Source organism: Nyctereutes procyonoides, unplaced genomic scaffold (genome assembly GCF_905146905.1).
Source record: "Nyctereutes procyonoides isolate TBG_1078 unplaced genomic scaffold, NYPRO_anot_genome, whole genome shotgun sequence".
Lineage (NCBI taxonomy): Eukaryota > Metazoa > Chordata > Mammalia > Carnivora > Canidae > Nyctereutes > Nyctereutes procyonoides.
The window spans coordinates 40,913,662-40,936,468 of record NW_026575133.1 but is presented as its reverse complement, the minus strand read 5'-3'; the positions used below and the strand labels follow the sequence as shown (position 1 = coordinate 40,936,468).

Sequence of the window (22,807 nt, the reverse complement as noted above, 5' to 3'; positions counted from 1 at the left end):
TGGGCTCCATTCGACCTTGAGGTATCTGAAGTGGGGTGTGGGGTTATCGTGTCTGTGCTCTTTGTTTAAAAGCTGTTGATCTGAATGTGCTATTGTGTTTTTTGTCTCTGGTTTGCCAGGGCCTGGGAGGAGTTTCATGGCCTGGTGAACAGCAGCGGCCGCTGATCGGACGCTCCCCTCTGTCTCTCACACTCAGGGTAGGGCCTTATCTATCTTCTCTGTAACCTTGTGACATACCTCTCAGCCATAGGGCCCCTCTTCCCAAGGACATGCCCTCTCCCCATTTACTGCCAGCCTTGCCTCTCCCAACATAGAGCCTACTCCAGCCTGTCCTCTTTGACTGATTATCACAGTCTCAGAGAAAAGCACTGAGTCTAAAACCACTGAATCATCCTTGCTGGGTCACCTGTCTCCTGGTGAACCTCTGGGAAGATTGCTTAACTTACTATACCTTGTTTTCTCACTTGGGAAAGTGAGGCTCCCCAGACTAAAATGTCTCGGATCTCTTCTGATGCTATTTCATGATTTTAAATGTGCCACAGATCCTTTGTCTTTTACCCAGATGTGGCCATTGTTAAGCCATCTGGCAGTGTCCTGGGACTAACAGGGCAGTTCCATAGGTTCCGGTGTGGGTTAGGTGAGAGGTATGGTTCTTGTTTGCTGGTGGTGTTTGTTGGTTGTGAGCAAAATGATAGAACCTGAGGGTTTCACAATGAAAGTGAGCTGGGGTAGCTGCAGGATGTGTTGTCACTAGACCATCACATGCTTACTGGCAGGGAGAGGCCCTGGGAAATTGAAGGCGGGGTCCACTGATACATTCACTTTAAGAACATATGTATTTTAATTAAGAGAGTGCCAAGTCCATGTCTGTCTTTTAGCAGAGGGAACTGGGTAACTGGGTCAGTTGATCCTGGACGAGAGGAAAGTGTCTGTATATGCCTACCCTGGGAGCATATTCCTGGACATTACCGCCACCCACCCACCCCCAAGCCACCCCCATCCCTGTGTGAGAGAGAATTGCTAAAAGTGGAGCAGAACATGTCAGCTGTAGTAGCCGCTTCAGATCTCCCCCTTCCCAGGAAGGAAATGAGCATTTTCAAGAGAAGGAGACCTGCATCCCTCAGATGGACAGGAAGAGAGAATGACACTGAGGGACAGAAGCAGGTGGCCCAGTGTCTGAGTACTCTGGAGCCAGAATGATCTGTAGATAAACAGTCCCAGTATTCCTGCACGCATGAATGATGCCACACATGCCTTTTTTAGCAGTTTAATTCCTTTCTTATAAATTAAATTTTTTAATTAATATTAGACTTTTTAATTAATTAATTTATTTTTAATTTATGATAGTCACACACACAGAGAGAGAGAGGCAGAGACACAGGCAGAGGGAGAAGCAAGCTCTGTGCACTGGGAGCCCGACGTGGGATTCGATCCCGGGTCTCCAGGATCATGCCCTGGGCCAAAGGCAGGCGCCAAACCGCTGCGCCACCCAGGGATCCCAATATTAGACTTTTTAAATTGCAGGGTACTTACAAGGTTTCTCTGTAAAATATAGTCAACAGGATTCTCATGTGGCTACTAGTATAGACAAGGAGGGGTGAAAAACATGCATGGGCTATAACAGCCCCACTGATTTGCAGGATGCAAAATAAGATTTTCAGGAGCCTGGCGCTATAATGACTTGTTTTAATAACATTACCATATTATTCTAAGATTTTTTGTTTGTTTTAATGTCACTAAAATCAGGGTGCTTACAGTAAATGTGCTAAAAATTTTAACATAGTTTAGTTGACAGTGTTTGCTTAGAGTACATAAAATGATGGGATCCTTAAAAATCAATAGCATCTTATGTTCCACAAGGGGGGGAAAAAGCCTTAAAATGAAACTGAAATAGAATGGGAGGAAATTTAAAAACGATTCCCTCCTCCTTCGCTAACACTGAATCCCTCGGGAAGGATATCTTTGAATTACCTCAGAAACATGTTTTGTATCATCACCGTTTTGCAGTCTCTTTGTTCTTTTTGTTGCCTCTGTATCTTTTTTTATATGGTAGATGAAGAAAGCACTTCATGAGCACTTGATAGTTTAGGTGTTCTCCCCTTTTTCTTTCTTTCTTTTTTTTTTTTAAGGTACGCTCCATGCCCTGTGTGGGGCTTAAAGTCACCACCCTGAGATCAAGAGTCTGGTGCTTTATGGATTGAGCCAGTCAGGTGGACCCTAGGTGTTCTTGAAGCACATGGCTTTCATGGCACGTGGAAGTCTGAGAGGAGTATTAGTGTAAAAACAAAAAAGTCGACTCACTTCATTGTCCTAAAGACCTGAAAAGGACTCCCTATTTCATTTCTATCATCTTAACCCTGGAAGAGATGCTCTAAGAGGCTGAGTATGTTCCACTCATAGCTCCTCAGTACCTCCCATTCGTAGCTCCTCAGCCTCTCCACTTTTTTCCAAGTAGACTGTGATCTGGGGAGAAATAAAAACTATTTAAGTAATTAAAAATTTTTTTTAAAGATTTACTTATTAATTTATTCATGAGAGACACACAGAGACAGAGACCTAGGCAGAGGGAGAAGCAGGGTCCCTACGGGGAGCCTGATGTGGGACTCGATCCCAGGACCCCGGGATCACAACCTGAGCCAAAGGCCTACGCTCAACCACTGAGCCACCAACGTACCCCAAGTAATTTTTTTTAAGTAATTCTTGAACCACAAATACTTCTCAGTTTATCTGATATTTTATGCTATTACATATAGCTGCTAGTGTTCTAGAACTGTTTCATTTGATCTGCATTACAAATCAGTATTGCCCTTTTAACCGTGGCTTCAGTAGAAGTCCCAATTAGCTACTGGGGAGGATTTAGGGTTACTTCTATGCCTGGGCTGACATGCACAGAGCAGTGATCTGTTATTTGGGGAATGAAGTTGGCACTCAGTGGGAGATTAGAGATTGAAACTTGCCTCCATTGAACCAGGAGGGGTTTGTAGTTTTATTTCATATGCAGTGAGAGAGAGAGGAGGAAGCCAGAGCTGGCCTGGGTTGGACAGCTGACAGCCAGAGAATGTTCCTCTGAAGGCTGTGTGTACTTAAGCCTATAGGCTGAATTGTGAGCGTACCCTCACATCCCCATCCAGAGGAGAGTCCACTAGGGTTCCTAGTCAGTGGCTCTGCTCCCAGTTTTCCCTGGAGGCCCCAGAACCACTGTGCCGCCCCTGCTAGGCACTAGCACAGGGACACCTTCCTGCCAGAACAGAGAGGCATTCCTTTGAGGAACCAACCAACCACCTTCTCCTATGTTGTCCACACTCAGGAGCCAACCTCTACCTCAGCATATTCTTCCCAGAGTTGGAACGTGTCCTTTTCTTTAGAAGGACAAGAAAGGTGATTATTTTGAGGCAGAGTAGATTAGAAAGCTGTTTCAGAGTATTTGGGCAGTCCTTTTGCCCAAAATGCCTAGAAACTTGAAGTTGGAAGGCAGTCTAGATGGGACGCTGGTATTCATGAGCCCCCACGACCAGGACAAAGAAAGAGTCCTGCAGTAGAGAAGGTCTTTCTGATTTCTCTAGCCCTGTAGGTCTTTTAGCTCCTGTGTCCTGGGGGGTAAAATCTTTGGGAGTAAATGAAGATAGAGTGGAAAAACTGATGTCTGAAAAGCCCCTTTAAATCAATACCCTGGACCCAGTCCCAGCTGCTTATTTTACATAAATTCGCAGATGAGGGTGTAACAATGTTCTTATTTCCTTCTAAAAGATCTGTTGTACCATTGAAAAAACGGAAACACCAGAAAGTCCTTCCCAGTCACCAGTGCACCCTCACAGCATTGCTAGGTAGCTAGAGGGGTTAGCTTTTAGGAACTCACTCTGGGTTTTCTAAATTATAGTTTGCTTTTAAAAGAACAGAAGCCCATCTTTTTAAAAAATACTTAAAGTTGCCTGTGACCTCTGCTACTTCCTGTCTTTCTCCTTCCTTTCTCTGTATCCTAATCTCTGGCACTGTAGCCGGGGGCAAGGGACTGACCTGTGGATTAGTTCTCAGCTGGTCTGAGGTGAACACATTCCTCAGAGTGAATTTCGCAGTGAGTTGTTCTCAGCTCCCTTTTTTTTTTTTTTTTCTTTTAAGCTGGACCAGAGCCACCAGCTGCCAGCAGCCTGTCATTGTCAGGAGCTTGTCACCCATTCTCATTGCTCTTTGTTTTCCTTTATATCAGACTCTGAGAAGCTCAGCTCGATTTTCCTGGCTCCTTACTCTTCTCTCCTTTTCACGTTACAAATAAACCTTAGAGTAATTGTGACTCCTTAGATTTTCTGACCATGAAGAGATCTAAGACAACAGAAATATTTAGAATAAATACTAAATATCTGGATGGGAAAGTATTATAGGCTCTTCAGTTTACTTTACCTGCCACAGAGAGAATTTGTGGCCCAACCCCAGCACAGTACAGGGACTCTTCCAAAAGATAAAGGTGACCTGCTTACAGTGATGACTTGTCTGGAAAGCTCTCTCCTCCATCACTGAACAGATGAAAGGGCTAGGGTGAGACACTTGCTTGCCAGCTCTCTTATTCCCAAATAGATCATTCTCCCACAGTCAGAAAATTCTGTGATTCTACTGTCCCACACCCTGCCTTTCTATTTACTCATTTTATTTCTCCCTGCTGATTGACTTTTGTGATCTGGTTGCTCTGTGGAGATAGACGTGGCAACATAAGGGAAGAAATGGAACAGAGCAAACCATTCCTTCCTAATCACTTTAGAGGGGTTCTCAGACATGCAGTCTCAGTAGTACATCATCCCCAAGGGGACTCAGAAATCTCACACAGCAGTTACGCCGGCTTTTTTTTTCTGTTTTATGATCGGATACGTTCTTACTCATCCCTTGCTAGCTACTTGTGGCACCTCAGTGGGATCTGTCCTTTTGAAAGTCCTTTTTAAAAGATGATCACCCCATTAAGTTTTTCTTTGTGTTTGGTCTCTACCTCCTTAGGTGGAAATCATCAAAATGCTCAATAGCCATTGATAAATGAGCTCCATGGTCATGACTGTCGGTTATAAAAATACTAGTGGGTGTTGAGATAACCTCAGTTTCTTCCCAGTTCACCTATACCAGCTCTGGTTCCCCTCTTAGTCTACTTGTTTAATAGTCATTCTCTTTGTGTATTGAGGGCTGTTATTTATGGGCCGCCTGCCGCTGTCATGGAGGAGAATCTGTTAGCCAGTTGCTGACTGGAAACTGCTATTTGTCTAGACTAAGCATATTCTTTCATATTTATTCTGGACCAATAGCCATACCCCCAATAAATTGTAGCAATTTAAAGATGGGTCAGTTAAAGCTAAAGCTTCTAAAATACCCCATTAAAACTAAAGGGAAATAATGACTCAAAAATCAGATTAATAAGAATTTCTGTTTTAGAATTTCGGGTACTTTAAAGTCAACTTCTGAGCTAGAACAGCAGTTGAGGTGACCTTTAAAGCCCTTTCCAGCCCTGAGATTGTGGGATTCAAATGGCAGTGTGAAACTGCTAAGATGCTGTTGAATATCCAGTGTGGAACAGGAAAGGTTTCTGGTCGGTGGCCAAGCCTCTCCACATCCAATAGAAGGCAACTAAGAGGACATGTCTTATTACCATGTATTGCATACATACATGCTTCTCTTTCAAGAATTACAGCTAAGTGTCTAAAGTATGTGGTACTCAGATTTCACCTCGTAGAATATCCTTTTATAAGGAGCTATAAGTTTTCAACCAAGAGGTTTTCAGTTGTTTAGTTGATTTTTTTGAATACATGAAAAAATCACATCATTTGATTTTAAGTGTGTGTGTGCATTGTGCGTGTGAGAAAAAAGGCGTTTCCTTCCCACTCTAACTCCATCTGCTCAGTTTCTGCTGTGCCCCCCGCCCCCTCCATTGCCCCATGTAACCGTTATTGTTGGTTTCTTGTAAGATGACCTTATTTATAGATTTTATGCCCATACAAGCAATATTAACTATGACCTTATTCCCCCAACCCCCACTTACACAATAGGTAGTGTACTATATACATAGACCATTCTGTACCTTCTCAGTTTCTCTTGGATAGCTTTCCATATTAGTGGTGAGCTTCCTTGGCTTATTTTTTAAAGCTGCACAAGTGTCCCATTGAGTGAATGTGCCATAATCATATTTAATTGGTGCCCTTTTGCCAGGTATTAGGGTTTCTAGTGTTTGGTTCTTGGAAGTAGTTGAGTTGAAGTGTTTGAAGGGACTTGGGAGGTGGTTTGCTACTTTGGCATTAGATTAGCTGCTGAGTTCAGATCTCCACCCCTACCTCCTGCCCCTGCCCCATATGTGTGTCATTGCCTATAGAAGATCTGTGTATTGAATGTTCTGTTCTCTCCCATTTTTTTCTTTCAGGGACAATTCAAGCTTTCGAAATACAAAAATCACATTGTGAAAGTACACAAGCTGGCAATAATCCTTTTCTGTATATGTGTGTTTGTCCGAAATGGATGGTTGGTCTCCAGCTGGTCCTTCCATCTGCTCACTGAAGGGACGTCCCTGAGCCGTGCGCTCCCCTTTTGCACTCATTCCTGGAGGACGGATTCCGCTAGACACCCTCCAGCATCGCTGACTTTATAAAGCGGAAAAACAGAAAACGTGACTTTGTAATAGACAAACTTTTTTTTTTAATGGGGTTTTGTCGGGGGGGAGTTCAGCCTTTCGTTTTGCTGTGTGCTGTCAGATGCCTGTCGGGCGTTCTGTTGTGCTCTTCTCTGCTGTATGGAGGGCATCGTGACCACGTGTACAAGCCAGAGCTGTCGACTGAGAGTTATCAGTATTATGAATGTCTGTGCATCCAGGAAAAGCTTTCTGTTGGAGAGTCCCGGAATAGCTATAAATGCTCTCTTCTAGCTCTGCCATTAAACTATTGGGACATCTTGTTTATTTCTCTTCCCCCAAGCCCACCATTTTCTGAAAATGTATTACTGATTTTGTATAGTCTCCTGCCTTATGCCCTCCAGTCCTCCCTCCTGTGGGACTCTTTCTTCTTAGGCACTGCTGCACTTAGAACTTTAATCCAGTGGGCCACACTGGTTTCACTGAGGCGGCTTAGAAGGTATGCCTTGGTAAATGAAACTGGAGCAGAATCCAGTGTGATTAGGAGCTAGGTTATAATAGCGGTTCCAAGTGCAGGATTTGGAGCTGAGGGCATTGTCTGCAACCAGATGAGCAGGGCCTGTGTGTCCAGCCTGTTTCTGTGGGTTCTTGCATGACCCTCATTGAGGAAAGGAAGCAAAAGCTTGTTGTCACCCGGTATTAACACTTAATGTGGTAAATTCTAAGATCCTGAAATGGGCATCTGAAGAAAAGGTGACCGTGATGGGTGGCTTTCTTTGCATGGCTGTGCCTGTCTGCAGTGGCTGAGGAAACCGGCTTTTGGTCCTCATCAACTGGTAGACACACTCGTGAATGTGTGCCGACCCATAATACCTGGACGGAAACCTGATAGGCCACTGCAAGCACGCTTTCAAAATGACCAGTCATGCATCAGAGAAGCTGGGTGACCTGACTCCAGAGGGACTGAAGTCAGAGAAGTCAAAAGAGCACCTAGGGTTGAGAGAAGTACTAAGTACGAGTCCTACAGCAACCTCCAAGGAGCACTGTCTTACTTGGCTCTTGTGAGCAAAGATCGCAGTACCTTAAATTAAGGTCTCTCCTAAAACCTATCCTCGAAGGCCAGGGCTGTAGCTGCCTGGTCTCAGAGAAGTCATATGAGAGTAACAGGCATTTCCTTACTGTATTGATATTACTCTCTTCCTATTTTCCAACTCCTGAACACCTTCTAATTACCACTGTCTTGGGATGTTTTTTCCCAAAAGAACGGGAGTACAGGAGCCAAAAGGGAGGTGCTTCCATTACAGGTGATGTTAGATCGCTTAAGAAGATCTAGCAGTGATTTAAACTCCACGAGTATGAAGAATGAATTGTAGTGCCCAGACCACTGTGAAGGGCTCAGGCAAATACAGGAGCAACATTGGCTAAAATGGGGAGCAAAGGTGCCTCCTGAGTATTTGTCTAGACCCCAGGAAGGGCTTCACTTTTGCCTACACTCAAGATTTGCCGTGAGAATTCCAAAGAGCAGACGTTTGGATTTGCCCTCCGTGGGGCACCTACCTGACTGTTGTGTGTGCGAGCGGGTGCGTATGTGTATGATGCGTTCAGGAGGGAGGGCTCAGCCAGGCTGAGTGCTTAGGTGTATCGTTCACATTCATATTTTTGCGCTTTTCTTTTTTTTCTTTTTTTGGTCTCATTCAGATTTTCTTTTTTTTTTTTTCATTCAGATTTTCAAATCTCTTGTGTTTTCTAGAGCTGCTCATGTTTCCCTTCCTCCTTGTCATTGCAGTATTTGAAAGTTATCTTTTCCCATCAAAAGATGCTGATCCTCTGCTGGTTAGAACAAGAGTGATTTACCCCCAGAGCTCACCCAGCAGTTTATAGAGTGGGAGGTGAGGAATCAATTTAGCCAAACCACCCATTTTCCAAACTAGCTTGAGGGGTCCTCTCATTTTTTTTTTTTTTTGACCCTGTGGGCCTCTGCTACACTGCCATATGGCACAGCAGTGGCAATGGTATCAATCTACTCTGGGGGCAAAGTGGGGCAAGGTGCACGGCAGGCCGACCTCTCTGATGTAGGTTGGTGCCAGGAGATGGGGTGTCCCCTTCCACACTTTGCACAGGTGGGCTGTTTCCCCATGACCACTCTGCTGGGTTTTCCATTTGAAATTGGCCCCTCCTCCCCTCCAGTGCTCTTCTCATTTGATCTTGCTATTCATGTGTGTGGGTTTTTTTCCTGTGACATTGGCAGTGGCAATAAATTTCCACCTCAAGAGAAGCTTGTGGTCCACGGTGCTCCAAGAATGAACTTCCAAGAATTTGTCAGCAGAGGAGCAGAGGCTGTGACAAAGTGATTTGGTGTTGCACTTTCAGAGCAATTGTCTACTGCAGTAATAAATGGAAAATATCCGCAAGAACCAAGTTGTGGACTCTTTAATACAGGAAAGTGGGGATACTGGTAATTGTGGCCGCTCCATCAGTGTCATTGACATAAATGTGTTGTAAAAATATTTTCCAGTTGGTGTTAATCATTGCCAAAACTCCCAAAACTACCAAAATTCTTTTTGGTATAAAGTTTTAATATCAAAATACAGTTCATTTTCATTCCCAGCATGGGGTGAGGACCATTGGAATGGAAGGAAATTTGAAGGATTAGAATTTGAAGAAGTCCCCAAATGCCCATGTGAAATACCCAGGGAAAGAGAAACATCACAGGGCCTCAGTTGATAAAGGATTTAAAACAATGCAGACCTGACGCTCCATTTCAATAGAAATGGACAGAAACTTCCTGTGTCTGTCAAGTCATGGTCCAGAGAGACAAGAGAACACATGAAAGTCATTTGAACAAGAGGATAGGATTTTTGGCATAGTAAGTAAAAAGGCAAAAAGAAAGGAAGAATCAAGGAGGCAGCAGCTCCAGGAAGAGCTGCCTCAGGATGGAAGCCATTCCCCCGGTGCTGGTTGCGTCTGCAGAGATGGTGGATTTGGTGGGCTTGGCGGGCTTGGCGTGAAGGAGCTGCTGCTGAGCATGGTGGCGATGGAGAGCCCCTGGATTGAGCTGTAGCTCCGGGAACGTGCCTCCCACTGCTGCAAAGGGGTAATGCTGTAGGAACGGGAAGGAGTGCTGGAGCATCCCACGGGATGCCCCCCAGCAAAGCAGGAAGGTTTGCAGAGAGCTGTGGCCAGTTTCACCAAAGCAGTTAAAATGCTGGGCGTGAAGCTGAGACAAGAGCTTAGTAGTTGGTACGGCCCTGCCCCGCAGCCACCCAGCATCAATACCCAGCCTTCTACATTCATTTGAACTTCAGTACTGTCCCCAGAGCTACTGTTTGTGCCCAAGATGCAGCTAATTGTAAGAAGATGGACTTACTGTGTCCCACACTGAGGAAACTGTAAAGCCCAGCAACTGCTGTGTGGATCTCTGGGCCACGCCAATTCCTCCCATCCAGTCAGTCTCGTCTGGATAAAATATAGAAGCACAGAATGGTACCTACCTAAAAACGAAACGGTAAAGTTAGCTTTCCAACAGACATTGCGTGAAATCCTGAGAAGGAGCAAAAAGGAAGTTGTGTGTTGTACGTGCACAGCAATCTAGAAAGAATACGCAGAGTCTGTTGTGAGGCTGGAGTTGATATTTATAACCACCTTTTCCACTACTTGGTCTACATTTCCTTTGCCCTCAACTGGGATCTTAGCTGGTTAGGATTCTTTTTTGGCACCATTGATCCAAACCTTTATTCCTAAAGGGTCTGAATTAGTTGTCCTGCCTTGGTTTTCTTAGTTTTTCGTTCATCATTGTGATTTCTAAGAGGGACCTAGAGGGTTTTCTGGGTTCCAGCCACAGTCCTCCCTAACCCTGTCATGTAGCAGCACCTACGTTTCCCCTCTGCAGTATTCCTAGCAGTAGAATCATCCCCCGACCAGCTTGTTGGTTCAGTGTCCTGATGAGCCCAAAATAGCCAGGTGAGCCTCAGTTTGCAACCCAGTGAAGGCATTGCTGTGTTTCCTGGTGGAAACATTATTCCTTTGGAAACCAAGCCCTTCAAGCCAGCAGAGCCACCATGAGTGGACTGGTGAGAGGAACCACTCCCGCCTCTATCCATCCGTTGATTCCTGGACCCACAAATTCTGGCTACAGGAGAGTAGATTCATGCAAAGCATATACTGCAGCCTTTAAGGTAGAACTCTGCCCTTTCGGGGTACTGTCTCCCCTCGGCATCATAGCTGAGTCTCCAATAGGCCACGTCACTCTATCCAGCACTTCTGTGTGGTGAGGGATGTGGTAAAGCCTGTGAGTTACGTGATCGCAAGGCCATTGCCTGACTTCATTTGCTGTTAAATAAGGTTCTTTGATTAGAAGTACTATGTAGAATGCCATGCTGGTAAATAGGGCATTCCATCAATCCACGGATGGTTGTGCTGGGGAAAGCATTATGGACGGGGACTGCAAATCCACATCCAGAAGACGCAGCTACTCCCACTGTTTGCCAAAGGGCAATGGAACTGATCCAGTCCTTTCCTTTGAGCTCTGTCTTCCGCAGAAACCTGGATAGCCTGTGTTTTGATATTTCTCATCTTTCCTTGTCCCTGCCCCTGGGCCTTGGGTCTGCTTTCCCTTGGCTACAGTCCTGTCTGGTGCCAGTTGAAAGTGTCAGCCCTGGCACTTAGTCCCAGGCCTCGTTCCACCAGTGAACTCCCCTCTAAGATCCTTCTGACTCAAGCTCAAACGTCCTGGACAAATCATCCATCTCCATCCCAGTATCTCATAAAAGTACAGCTCTCTGATGTGTCAGCTGTGAAGGAAGAGAGTCCGCAGCTGGCTTCTGCAGGCCTCAGAATGTTCCTCCAGCACTGGCCTCCCGCTTGGGAGCCTGGGCAGTATGGTGTGTGCGGTAGAGAGTGAACAGGAACCCTGAGGTGGTCCCCCCGCCAGAGCTCGCCGTCTGAAGGGGACAAGCTCTGGGACACAGCAAGGGAGATGCAAAGGGAGGCGTGCAGAGTGTAGCGGGGGTGCTCAGGTGGGGCTGTAGCCTCCCAGGAAGGCCGGGGAGGGAGCAAGATCTCCTGGAGGATTGGGGGTTCTGATGTAGTCAGTGGGGCCCAGGCCAGCAGACAGGTAACCTTCACTCACCTGGATTCTCCAAGTGCAGACCTGGGCTCCATGCAGGAGGTGTCCCTATGGGGGAGGCTGGCACTAAATGGTACCCGTTCGCGAACAGTCCATTGTGCTCGGCACTGTGATCGCTTCCCGTGCACGCTTCACTTAGTCTCCCAGCAGCCCCGTGTGTAGATTGGTATGGTCTCCCTGTAACCGATGGTTAAGAAACAGGTTAGCGCCTTGCAGAAGGTCACGAATCTTATAAGGACAGAGATGAGGTTGACCTTGGATCAGTTGAGCTCTGGGTTGCAAACCTCCTAATGGAGGGAGGCGACGGCTCCCCTTGTCTATAGGCTGGTGTCCAGAGTGCACCCGGGCCCTCTGATGACACCATGACCCCTGCTGCTACAAGGGGGTCCCAGTGGGTGAGAGGCCCCCCAGCTGGCCACAGAGAATCAAGAGCAAGTGAGTAGAGTAGCTTCCCCTGAGGTCCAGTGAGGGACAGGAGGGCATAGTGGTGTGCTGGCAGGGTGACGTCTTATATCCTCTCCCCAACCCCATGCCATCCTTCCGACACCAGGGAAGCCTCACCCCAGACCACACTGTGCAGATTCCACGACCATGAATATGTGAAGTTCCTCTGCCCAAATCATTCTGCATTACCCCCCCCCCCCGCCTTGTCAGACCCTCTGCACCGGCTCTGTGGGAAGCAAATTCTCACCCCAAGAGCAAAACTTCCAAATTTTTACACGTTCCCCCAGCCAGTGAACACAATGAGTTTTTGCACCCAGGGACTGATCTGACCTCCACCCTGGCCTCCGTCTGTGCGCGCCAGGGCTCAGAGCGCCCCTCCACCTACCGCTCTCTCGGGAACATGAGTCAAGGAGATCTGGTCCACGAACCCAAAAAAGCAGGTGGATCAATTAAATGTCCCACAGCCGTAGATGTTCCTCCTGTCGCTGACTAGAGGACCGCTAACGCTGACGCCCCAAGAGCCAGAGGCCTACCTCAGCCTTGGCCTCATTCTGCCCTCCCCAGACCCCACTCGCTCTCCACTCAGGATGGTCCAAAGAGGGCGGTGGGAGTCCTGCAAGGGCTGAGCACACGTGGTGGGGCCGGCCTGGCCCTGCCTGGCGCGGGGCTCCTGCGGGGCTCCTTGGGCCTGGCCTCTTCTCCCTGCTTGAAATGCCCACCATGCCCAGCCTCTGCCACCCAGGCCGTGCTCCGGGCCCCTCAGTGCTATCGCTAGTGCGGTGCCATATGTGCTCACTCGTGCCCCAGGGACCTCATGCGCACCCTGTCTCCTGATGGTTCTCACTTGACCCTTTTGACCTCCAAGGCCCTTCATTTCAAAAGGTAGGGGGTGGGCCCCGCCTGGGTGATGGAGCAGCCAGAGGCCCCTGGCAGAGATCCCTGACCACCTCCACCTTAGCAGAGTGCTTCTTGGGAGGTTTGATTTATTTCTTTAAAAAAGATCTTACGTAGGGCTGCCCGGGTGGCTCAGTGGTTTAGCACCACCTTCAGCCTGGGGTGTGATCCTGGGGTCCCAGGACTGAGTCCCATGTTGGGCTCCCTGTGTGGAGCCTGCTTCTCCCTCTGCCTGTGTCTCTGCCTCTCTCTCATGAATAAATAAGTAAAATCTTAAAAAAAAAAAACAACATGTATTTATTCATGAGAGACACAGAGAGGCAGAGACACAGGTAGAGGGAGAAGCAGGCTCCCTCCGAGGAGCCCGATGTGGGACTCGATCCCAAGACCCCAGGATCACGCCCTGAGCTGAAGGCAGATGCTCAGCCGCTGAGCCCCACCCAGGAGCCCCATCTTGGGAGGTTTTAACTGGCAGCCGAGACCCAGGCCCCGGCCTCGGAGGCGCCTCCTTCCCTCCTTCCCGCCTGCCCCCTAGAGTATGCCTTGGCTTCAGACAACCCCCAGCAACTGCCCCTCTGGGGTCCCCGTGCTCTCACCCCCCCCCCAGCCTCCACAGCCCCGCCCAGGTGGGGTGGCTCCCTCCGATGGGGAGAACAAAGGTAAAAGAAACGCAGAAGAAAAAAAATTAAATTTCCCTCGCGCCCATGGGGAAGCACTCGAGAGGAGCAGAGGGACCTTCCTCCGGGAGCTCAACGCCTCGATGTGAAGGCTTTGCTGGAGGCAGAAGGCAACCTAGCAGGACCCCAGCCTGACCTCCAGGATCCTGGGAGCCTCCTCTAACCCGTGAAAATCCCTTTGGGAACTCCCTTTATCTCTACCCTCCTCCCCAGAAAAATGTTAGCAATCACCCTCCGAGCCTACGGGCCCCTGACCCCGGACAACCCCGGATGAAGGGTCCCACGATCGGGTTCTGCTAGACGCGGCTAAATGAACTCACCCTAGCAGCAGCCAGCCCCTCGCGGTCCTGGAAACCCTGCTTCCAAATTTCTTAGAGACTGACGCCCTCGCTGACCCCCTCCCAACCGAGCACATAACCAGTCACCTCGTCACCACCCGGGTGCAGCTTTTTCAGCCCACGGGTCCTGTCCCAGCACTTTCATAAAACCACTATTTTTGCACCAAAAATGATTCAAGAATTCCTTCAGCTGTTGACTCCCGAACCCCAATGTTTCACATCAACTCGACTGAGCCTGGCCCTGCTAACTGAGGGACTGCCCGTATTTCTTCAGTGAATGCCCTCGCAGGGTGAGTTCCCCCCAGATACACCCTTTTTTTTTTTTAAGATTTTATTTATTTATTCATGAGAGACACACACAGAGAGAGATAGAGAGAGAGAGGCAGAGACACAGGCAGAGAGAGAAGCAGGCTCCCTGTGGGGAGCCCAATGCAGAACTTGATCCCAGGATCCCAGGATCACCCCCTGGGCAGAAAGCAGATGCTCAACCGCTGAGCCACCCAGGTGTCCCCAGATACACTCTTTCTTCCTGCTTCCACACAACCCATCTTCTGCTGTGGGAATCGCCCTCTCCACCCTATGCCTGCTTCTCTCATCCTTCCGATAGATAATTGCTTCCTCCAGGGAGCCCTCCTGGCCCCCTCCTTCCTGAATTACAGGCAGGCCCCCTGTTCCTACGGTGCTGGGTGCATGCCCATGCCCTTGTCTGTTCCTTCCCCTGCGGGGGGGGGGGGGTGGCTTCCACGATGGCAGGGGCCACTCCTTGTCTCTGAACAGGGCTGGGCTGGAGCAGACCCCCGCGGACACTGGCTGCCCAGAACACCTCTGCCAAAAGCAGATTTACAAAATGCCTAAGTCATCATTGTATTCCGCACAGCACTGCTTCTGCCCAAAGACCTCGTTTTATAGCAAATGAAGTGCAGCGATGGGCTCGTGCTCACGGGGTCCCCTGGGCTCACCTGCGGCCCATCACCCCGAGGCAGTGGTATGAAACTTGATTTCTGCGTTCGAATTTCATTCACTGGCAATTCATAAGTTCTCGCTGTTTGTGGTAGCTGTTCCGATGATTTGCTTGGATTTTCCAGGCATGTGGATAATCTTACCTTCAAATTGTGAAAGTGTTCACTTTCTCCTTTCAAATGTGTATACCTCTGTCTTCTCTTCCCAGATTGCATTGTTTAGCACCCCCAGTCCGTTCTTAAATCATGCTGCCAAAGGTGAGCCTTTGCTCTTGCTCCTGATTTGGTGAGAATGCCCCTGACGGTCCCCATTAAATGCCAGGCTGAGTTTGGAGCTAAGATATATTAATCCTGTTAAAGAAGACAAGGAAAGGTGTAAACGTTATAAAGCAGAGTGTATGTACGATTTTTTTTTTTTAGCCAGTTCCCTTAATATAATGCACATTTGGATTAATTCCAGTCATTTGCTAATGGGAAGAAACCAGCAATAACTAACTTGTATGTATCTCCATCATTTTGCAGATGTATAAGCACCTCTGCAGGATAAATTCCTGGAAGTGGAATTGCTAGGCTAGGTCAAAAAGTGGATTTGATCATTACAGCCAAATGTCTCAGCAGCTCACATGCTCATCAATGATGTATCTGTTTCCTCACAGCCCCATTGTGATATTGTGATTTATAAGAAAAATATAGGGGCACCTGGGTGGCTCAGTCAGTAAGCATCCAACTCTTGGTTTTGGCTCAGGTCATGATCTCAGAGTTGTAAGATGGAAATCTCTGAGCTGGACATGGAGCCTACTTGAGATTGTCTCTCTCTCCCACTCCCTACCCCCTCAGCTCACACTCTTTCTTTCTCTCTCTAAAAAAAGAGAAAAAGATGTATTTGGTCATTCAGATAACCAAAATGTATTTCATATATTTCTATTTGGGTTTTGCTCCTGGAATTTGCTGAGCAACAAGACCAATGGAAGCGTCTTTTGTTCTAATATTTGGTCTCTTGTCCTCAGTTCCTGAAATCTATCCAGAAACACAAAGGTGAATGGGTGTCTTGTTATTGACAAAACCCTCCCCTTTACCTGTGGGACCTGCTGCCATCCCCAGGTAGACAGTGTCAGAACTCAGTTGAATTGTAGGACACTCAGCTGGTGTCTGAGCATTGCTTGCTGAGGTGGGGGGCTCCCCGAACCTCCCCTCACACACGCATTGGAATTGAGAGCAGAATGCAAATAACTACCAAGAGTGTATCTTATAAAACTTTTTGATTTATGCTAATTCTGATGGGTAAAAAAAAATCCCAGTGTCATTCTTTATGAGTGAGATTGAGTTTCTTTCATATATTTAAGAACAATTGGTATTTGCTTTTCTGATCACATATTGACCATTTTTTTCTATTGAATGGGTAGTCCTTCTCTTAATAACTTCTAGGAGTTCTTTGTGTATTAAGGAGACTATCCCTTTGCCTGTCCAGTGCAAGAACCAACAAGCTAGTAAGGAGTCCAGGATGGCTTATCCGATGTGGTAGGATGGAATCACTATTCTGTTGGTGGCCAAGGATGGGCTAGAGAGCCCAGGATGAGTTGTATCTTCTTTTTTTTTTTTTTTTTTTTTTTAAGATTTGATTTATTTCTTCATGAGAGACAGAGAGAAAGAGAGAAAGAGAGAGAGAGAGAGAGAGAGGCAAAGACACAGGCAGAGGGAGAAGCAGGCTCCATGCAGGAAGCCCCATGTGGGACTTGATCCCAGGACTCCAGGATCATGCCCTGGGCCGAAGGCAGGTGCTAAAACACTGAGCCACCCAGGGATCCCCTGAGTTGTATCTTCTTAACAAGCAAATCTGTTGTATGCAGGTAAGATTGGCTCTAAAGTGGCTGCCCATATAACTTATTATGGAATCTCTAGGGTCTAAGAAGACAAGATGCTATTAGGGCAATGTGAACATTTTTTCACTCTCCTCCCAATGGGAGGAGCTACAGTGCGTCCTGCTTGTGGTAGCTGATGATAGGATAGGTCCAGCTCCACTGTCTCCTGTCCCTCTGGACTGTGTGAGCAAGGATTCTGGCCATGATATGTTGACATGCTCAGTTCCTTTCTCTGTCCATGAATTACCCTATCTCCCCTGGACAATCCTCCACTCTGATCTGCTGGGCTACCGAGTGCTTCCATCTTCTCTGCGTGGAATCACTGACCACCAGAGGCACAAGAGTTCTCTTCTAGACTGTTTGGTTGTGCCCAATGTTTTCACATATAGAGTCTTGCTGCTATCTCTTCGGACTGGCTGGTCTTTCCTTTTATGACTTCTGGAGTTTGAATCATACTTGAAAGGCCTTCTCTGGATCTACTGACAGAGAAAGGCAAAGGTTTGGAAGAGTTCCAGAGCCTCAGTGAGGGGGGATGGAAACCAACTACACACCACAGAAGGACTTTTCAAGGAGAGCGTGGCTTGCTGCCCCAAACCAGAATGGAATAAGTCCAGTTAGGGTCTCCAGGCTCAGGAACAGGCCGAGCTGGTGAGGTTGAAAATGAAGTGCAGTCCGGAGAATGGAGCTGGCCACCAGTGACTACGCGACTGGCCAAGAGACCCACGCAGGCAAGAGGAAGGTGACTCATGGCAGAGCAAGGAGTTCTCAAAGAGGCCAAACGGCAGACAGAGGAGGGGTGTCAGAAGACTGGAAGGAAATGGCCACAGGTACATGATCCAAGAAGAGAGTGGCTCCAGGAGATGGCAGAGACCAGAGGGTGGGCCCGGGGAGGCCGAGGGACCACCAGGGAGGACAGTGATGTCCTGTGTCCAATGACACAGGCTGAAGTTCAAAGGGAGACCAAAGCCATGTAAAGCTTGCACACCCCATGTCTTCCCCAGACACACCTCAGCCCTGAACAAGCATTACACTCGCCAGTATCTGGGCCCAGGCATCTGTTATTCTAACAATTCCTGTTGTATCTTAAGTCCCTGTTAATCTACTTTATACTGTATGGGGCAGTGGGGGTATGTATGAATGAAGCCCGAGAAGACCAGGAGCCCCTGTGGTTCATCCAAACCTACCCTCACGGACTCCCCAACCTATGCCTGAAGCCTCAGCTTATAGCCCCGGAGCCATCATCAACTTAGACCTGGTGCAACCTCAGGGCGGATCTAGGCGCAAGCATGGGCTCAGAGGTGTCACTCCGGCAGCATGTCAGTCAACTCATGTCAATGAGTCCACTGTCTGGTAGCAAAGCGTCTGCCAGGGAAAGAGCAGGTGCAGATGAAAGCCGAGGTCTCCGGGAAGAACTGCAGTTTGCTGTAGTTGCCTTCCTGCAACATGCATCCTCTACTACTGCCATCAAAAGCCCGTCAAAATCCTATGAGATGTGGGGCACCTGGGAGGCTCAGTCGGTTAAGCATCTGCTTTCGGCTCAGGTCATGATCCCAGGGTCCTGGGATGGAGACCCACATCAGGCTCCCTGCTCAGTGGGAGCCTACTCCTTTCTTCCTCTGCTGCTCCCCCTACTTGTGCTCAATCTCTCTCTCTCTCTGTTAAATAAATAAGTAAAATTTAAAAATTTTAAAAAGTAAAAAAAAATTAATTAAAAAATTAAAGAGTAAAAAAAATTTAAAAAATTAAAAAAGAACAAACCCTATAGTGCCAGGTTAGAGGAGGAGACACCAGTATGAGATTACATTTACTCTATTTTTATTGATTGATTTGATTTTTAAAGATTTTATTTATTTGAGAGAGAGAGAGCAGGAGCACAGGTGGAGGGGCAGGTGGAGAGGGAGAAGCAGACCACCTACTGAGCGGGGAGGCTGACATGGGGCTTGATCTCAGGACCCTGAGATGACTTGAGGCGAAGGCAGATGCCCAATCGAGTGAGCCACCCAGGCGCCCCCTTGAGAGAGCAAACAAGAGGGGTGGAGAGTATAAGCAGGGGAGAGGGCCAGAGGGAGAAACAGGCTCCCTGCTGAGCGAGGAGCCTGATGATGGGGGGCTGGATCCCAGGACCCTGAGATCATGACCTGAGCTGAAGGCAGATGCTTAACCAGCTGAGCCACCCAGGCCCCATATGTTTACTTTAACACATACACATACATATATAGAGACAGAGATACTGCCATAAATAGAGATGTGTGTGTGTATATGGCATCGGTGGGTCTCGTCGATATCATGCACCCCAATAGGATGTGATGAGAACAATTCACCTCTGAGGTCTTCTTCCCCCATATCCATAACCTGTCTACTCATGAGAAAAGATCATGAAATCTTAAAATCAGGGATGGCTGGGTGGCTCAGTGGTTGAGCGTCTGCCTTTAGCTCAGGGCACGATCCCAGGTCTGAGGATCCAGTCCCCATTGGGCTCCCCGGGGGGAGCCTGCTCCTCCCTCTGCTTGTGTCTCTGCCTCTCTCTGTGTCTCTCATGAATAAATAAATAAAATCTTTTTTAAAAAAATCTTAAAATCATAAAAATCCCACAATGAGGAATATTCTACAAAATACCTGACCAGGACTATTCAAAAGTGTCAACGTCATAAAAGACTGGGAAGGACCTAGAAACTGTTATAGATTAGGAGAAACTAAGGGGCCAGGATGGCTGAATGTACTGTGGGAGCCTGGACTGGAGAAAGGACACCAGTGGAAAACCTGGGGGAATCTGAATGAAGTCTGAGGTTTGGCTCGTGGTCGTGTACCAATGCTAACTTCTTGGTTTTGATCAGGATACCATGGTTAGGGAAGATAGTAATATTAGGAGAAGCTAGGTGAAGGGTACAGAGGAACTTTGTGTACTATCTTTGCAACTGTTGTATAAATCTAAAATTATTTCAGGGGTGCCTGGGTGGCTCAGTCGTTAAGCATCTGACTCTTGATTTCACGTCAGGTCATGACCTCAGGGTCGTGGGATGAAGCCCCATGTGGGGCTCCAAGATCAGCACAGAGTCTACTTGGCCCTCTCCCTGCTCCTCCCCCTGCTCTCTCTCTCTCTCTCTCTCTCTCACTGTCTCTCCAATAAATAACTAAAATCTTTAATAAAATAAAATAATTTCAAAATAAAAAGTCCAAAAACTTGCATGAGGGGTGATGCTTGATTTAAATGCCTGGTGGATCTTGCTCCAAGACGGGGCCTGGGTTCCTTCCCTCCAGAACAAGTTCCTAAGCCTGACAAGAAATGAATGTGAGGACACCTGGGTGGCTCAGTGGTGGAGTGTCTGCCTTCAGGTCAGGGCATGATTCCGGAGTCCTGGGATCGAGTCCCACATCGGGTTCTCTGCGGGGAGCCTGCTTCTCCCTCTGCCTATGTTTCTGCCTCTCTCTGTGTGTCTCTCATGAATAAATAAAATCTTAAAAAAAAAAAAAAAGAAAGAAATGAATGTGAGCCCCACTTGGTACAAGGGAAACATTTTTGTGAGCTCAGCTCAAAAAAGACCATGCTATGAGATCAAATGGGACACCCTCATCCCACCCTGACCGCAGCAGGAGGAAAGGTGGGGGGGCCCCAACTGGCAGGTGATAAAGCAGCCCCAGAGAGGAGATGGGGCTCCCAAAGGACCAGCAGGAAGGGGACAGGGTGGGCACCCCCAAGAGCAGAAAACATAGCCCATTGTGCCCCTCAAGGAGCCCCTCCTGACCTCCCACCCTGGGTGGGCTCTGGGTGGTCTGCACGAGTCACAGGGGCTGGAGTCTGAAATGCAGGAGGCACTGCCCCCAGCTTTGGGTCACTGATGGGCCAGTGAGCAGACTGTCCCCTCCCAGGCTAAGGCATGCCAAGGTGGTCACAGATCAACAAAAATCATGGCAAAAAGTCAGGAAAAGGGTACCATGCCAAGACTAAGCTGAATCTCTGGAACAACTATTGGTAACATATAAATCCAGAACAAGCTGAGGCTTGCAAAAACCACCATGGGCAGTAGAGAAGACCTTTTAGTTGATGATCAAAGCATAAAAGGAACAGGAGACAATTGGTGTGAGGTTAACAGAGGAAGAACAATCAGATTTCTTGGCTGGCAAAAGGGTCATCCCAAGGGTAGACCAGATGCCTGTTAAGGCCCTGGTCAGTCCTAGAACCTGGGAGGTGGAACTGGAGTGGCGGGTGCACATCGCACCCCCGCTGCCTCTGTAGCTACCCCGGCAGCGGTGGCAGACAGGCGATTGGGCTGTGGTCGGCTGGCGAATTATGCCCTGGCACCTGTGGCAACAGGCAGCCTTCCAGTTTGGCCGAGAAGGTGCCACATGTCCAGGCTCTGAGGCCCTGGTCTCCTGGGACGTGCTCATAGCTTATTTATAAAACGATGGCTCAGTGGTAACTTTTTCCAGACTGCAGCTGCCAGGAAGGGGGAGACAGGGGTGCTTTGAAACCCACCATGAGCAACACAGGAAATTCCTCAAGGCCCAGGTCAGCATGACACAAGATATCAAGCGTCCCTGCACCTGTCATGCCTCTGCCTTCTCTCCTAAGACCCGGAGGCCCAGGGCTCACTAAGTGCCTCCTGCCGGTGCCTTCCTTCCGCGGCCCCGCTCCCGGTCAGGGCCAGGCGGCCCAGGGCCTGCCCCGTGGAATGCCCTGCTGTGCCAGGCTTCCCTCCCCACCCGCGACAGCACCGTCGTCGTGAGGTGCCTCTCTGCACGCACCTTTGCCCTCCGCCTCGGCCCTACCAAATCCCCTTTATCTCCCTTTCTAGACAATTTCTTATTTTAAAAAAAATGTTCACTTAAAAAAATGCTCACTTGATAAACTGTGGTACGCCCATATAATGCGATATTCGTCAATAAATAAAAGAAATAAGCTATCAAGTCATGAAAAGATGTGAAAGAATTTTATTTTTTTTAACAAATGTTCATAACAGCATTCTTTTTTTTGTTCTTTTGTTTTTTAAGATTTTATTTATTTACTCGTGAGAGACACACAGAGAGAGGCAAAGACACAGGCAGAGGGAGAAGCAGGCTCCATGCAGGGAGCCCCGTGTGGGACTCGATCCTGGGACTCTGGGATCATGCTCTGAGCCAAAGGCAGACGCCTTTTTTGAGCCACCCAGACGTCCTTTTTTTAAAAAATTTGACAGAGAGCACAGGTACGGGGAGTGGGAGAAGGAGGAGCAGGCTCCCCCCTTAGCAGGGACCTGAACACGGGGCTCGATCCCAGGACCCCAGGATCAAGACCTGAGCCGAAGGCAGACGCCTAACCGACTGAGCCACCCTGGCACCTCCATGGAGGAACTTTAAATGCATATTTTGAAGTGACAGAAACCAGGCTGAAAGACTACATAGCATATGAACCCAACTATATGATATACTGGAAAAGGCAAAGCTACGGAGATAGCAAAACCCTCAGTGTTTGCTGTGGTAGCGGGGAGGATAAATAGGTGGAGCACAGAGGATTTTTGAGGCAGTGAGACTATTATTCTGTGTGATATCCCTGTGGTGGCCCACTCACTATACGGTCATCACGGCCCATGGAACAGACAAGACCGAGAGGGAACCTAGTGTGAACTCTGGATGTTAGTTAATAATAATGTATCAATATCAGCTTGTCAATTGCAACAAACATACCACACTAAATCCCATGCTAAAATAGGGGAAATTGGGGCACCTGGGTGGCTCAGGTGGTTAAGCACCTGCCTTCGGCTCGGGTCATGATCCCAGGGTCCTGGGATCAAGCCCTGCATCCGGCTCCCCACTCAGCAGAGAGTCTGCTTCTCCCTCTCCTCCCTGCTGGTGCTCTCTCTCTCCCTCAAATAAATAAACAGAATCTTTAAGTAAAAATAAAGTAAACGGGGGAGAGGGGATTTGGTGACTGTATACTTTTTGCTC

The 22,807-nt window shown here is 48.0% G+C and overlaps 1 protein-coding gene across 2 annotated transcripts in view; it reads left to right on the top strand.

Annotated features, from left to right (window-relative positions):
• Window positions 1-6,912, top strand: part of EIF4E2 (eukaryotic translation initiation factor 4E family member 2) — a 30,185-nt gene extending 23,273 nt beyond the window's left edge. Inside the window, exons 7-8 of one of the 2 annotated variants that reach the window (XM_055346266.1) lie at window positions 120-197; window positions 6,386-6,912. In XM_055346266.1, coding sequence (XP_055202241.1) covers window positions 120-165 — 46 coding nt within the window. In that variant the 3' untranslated portion in view covers window positions 166-197; window positions 6,386-6,912. The remainder of the gene's footprint in view (window positions 1-119; window positions 198-6,385) is intronic. The other variant, XM_055346267.1, reaches the window with a different exon arrangement.
• The last annotated feature ends 15,895 nt before the right edge of the window (window positions 6,913-22,807 follow it).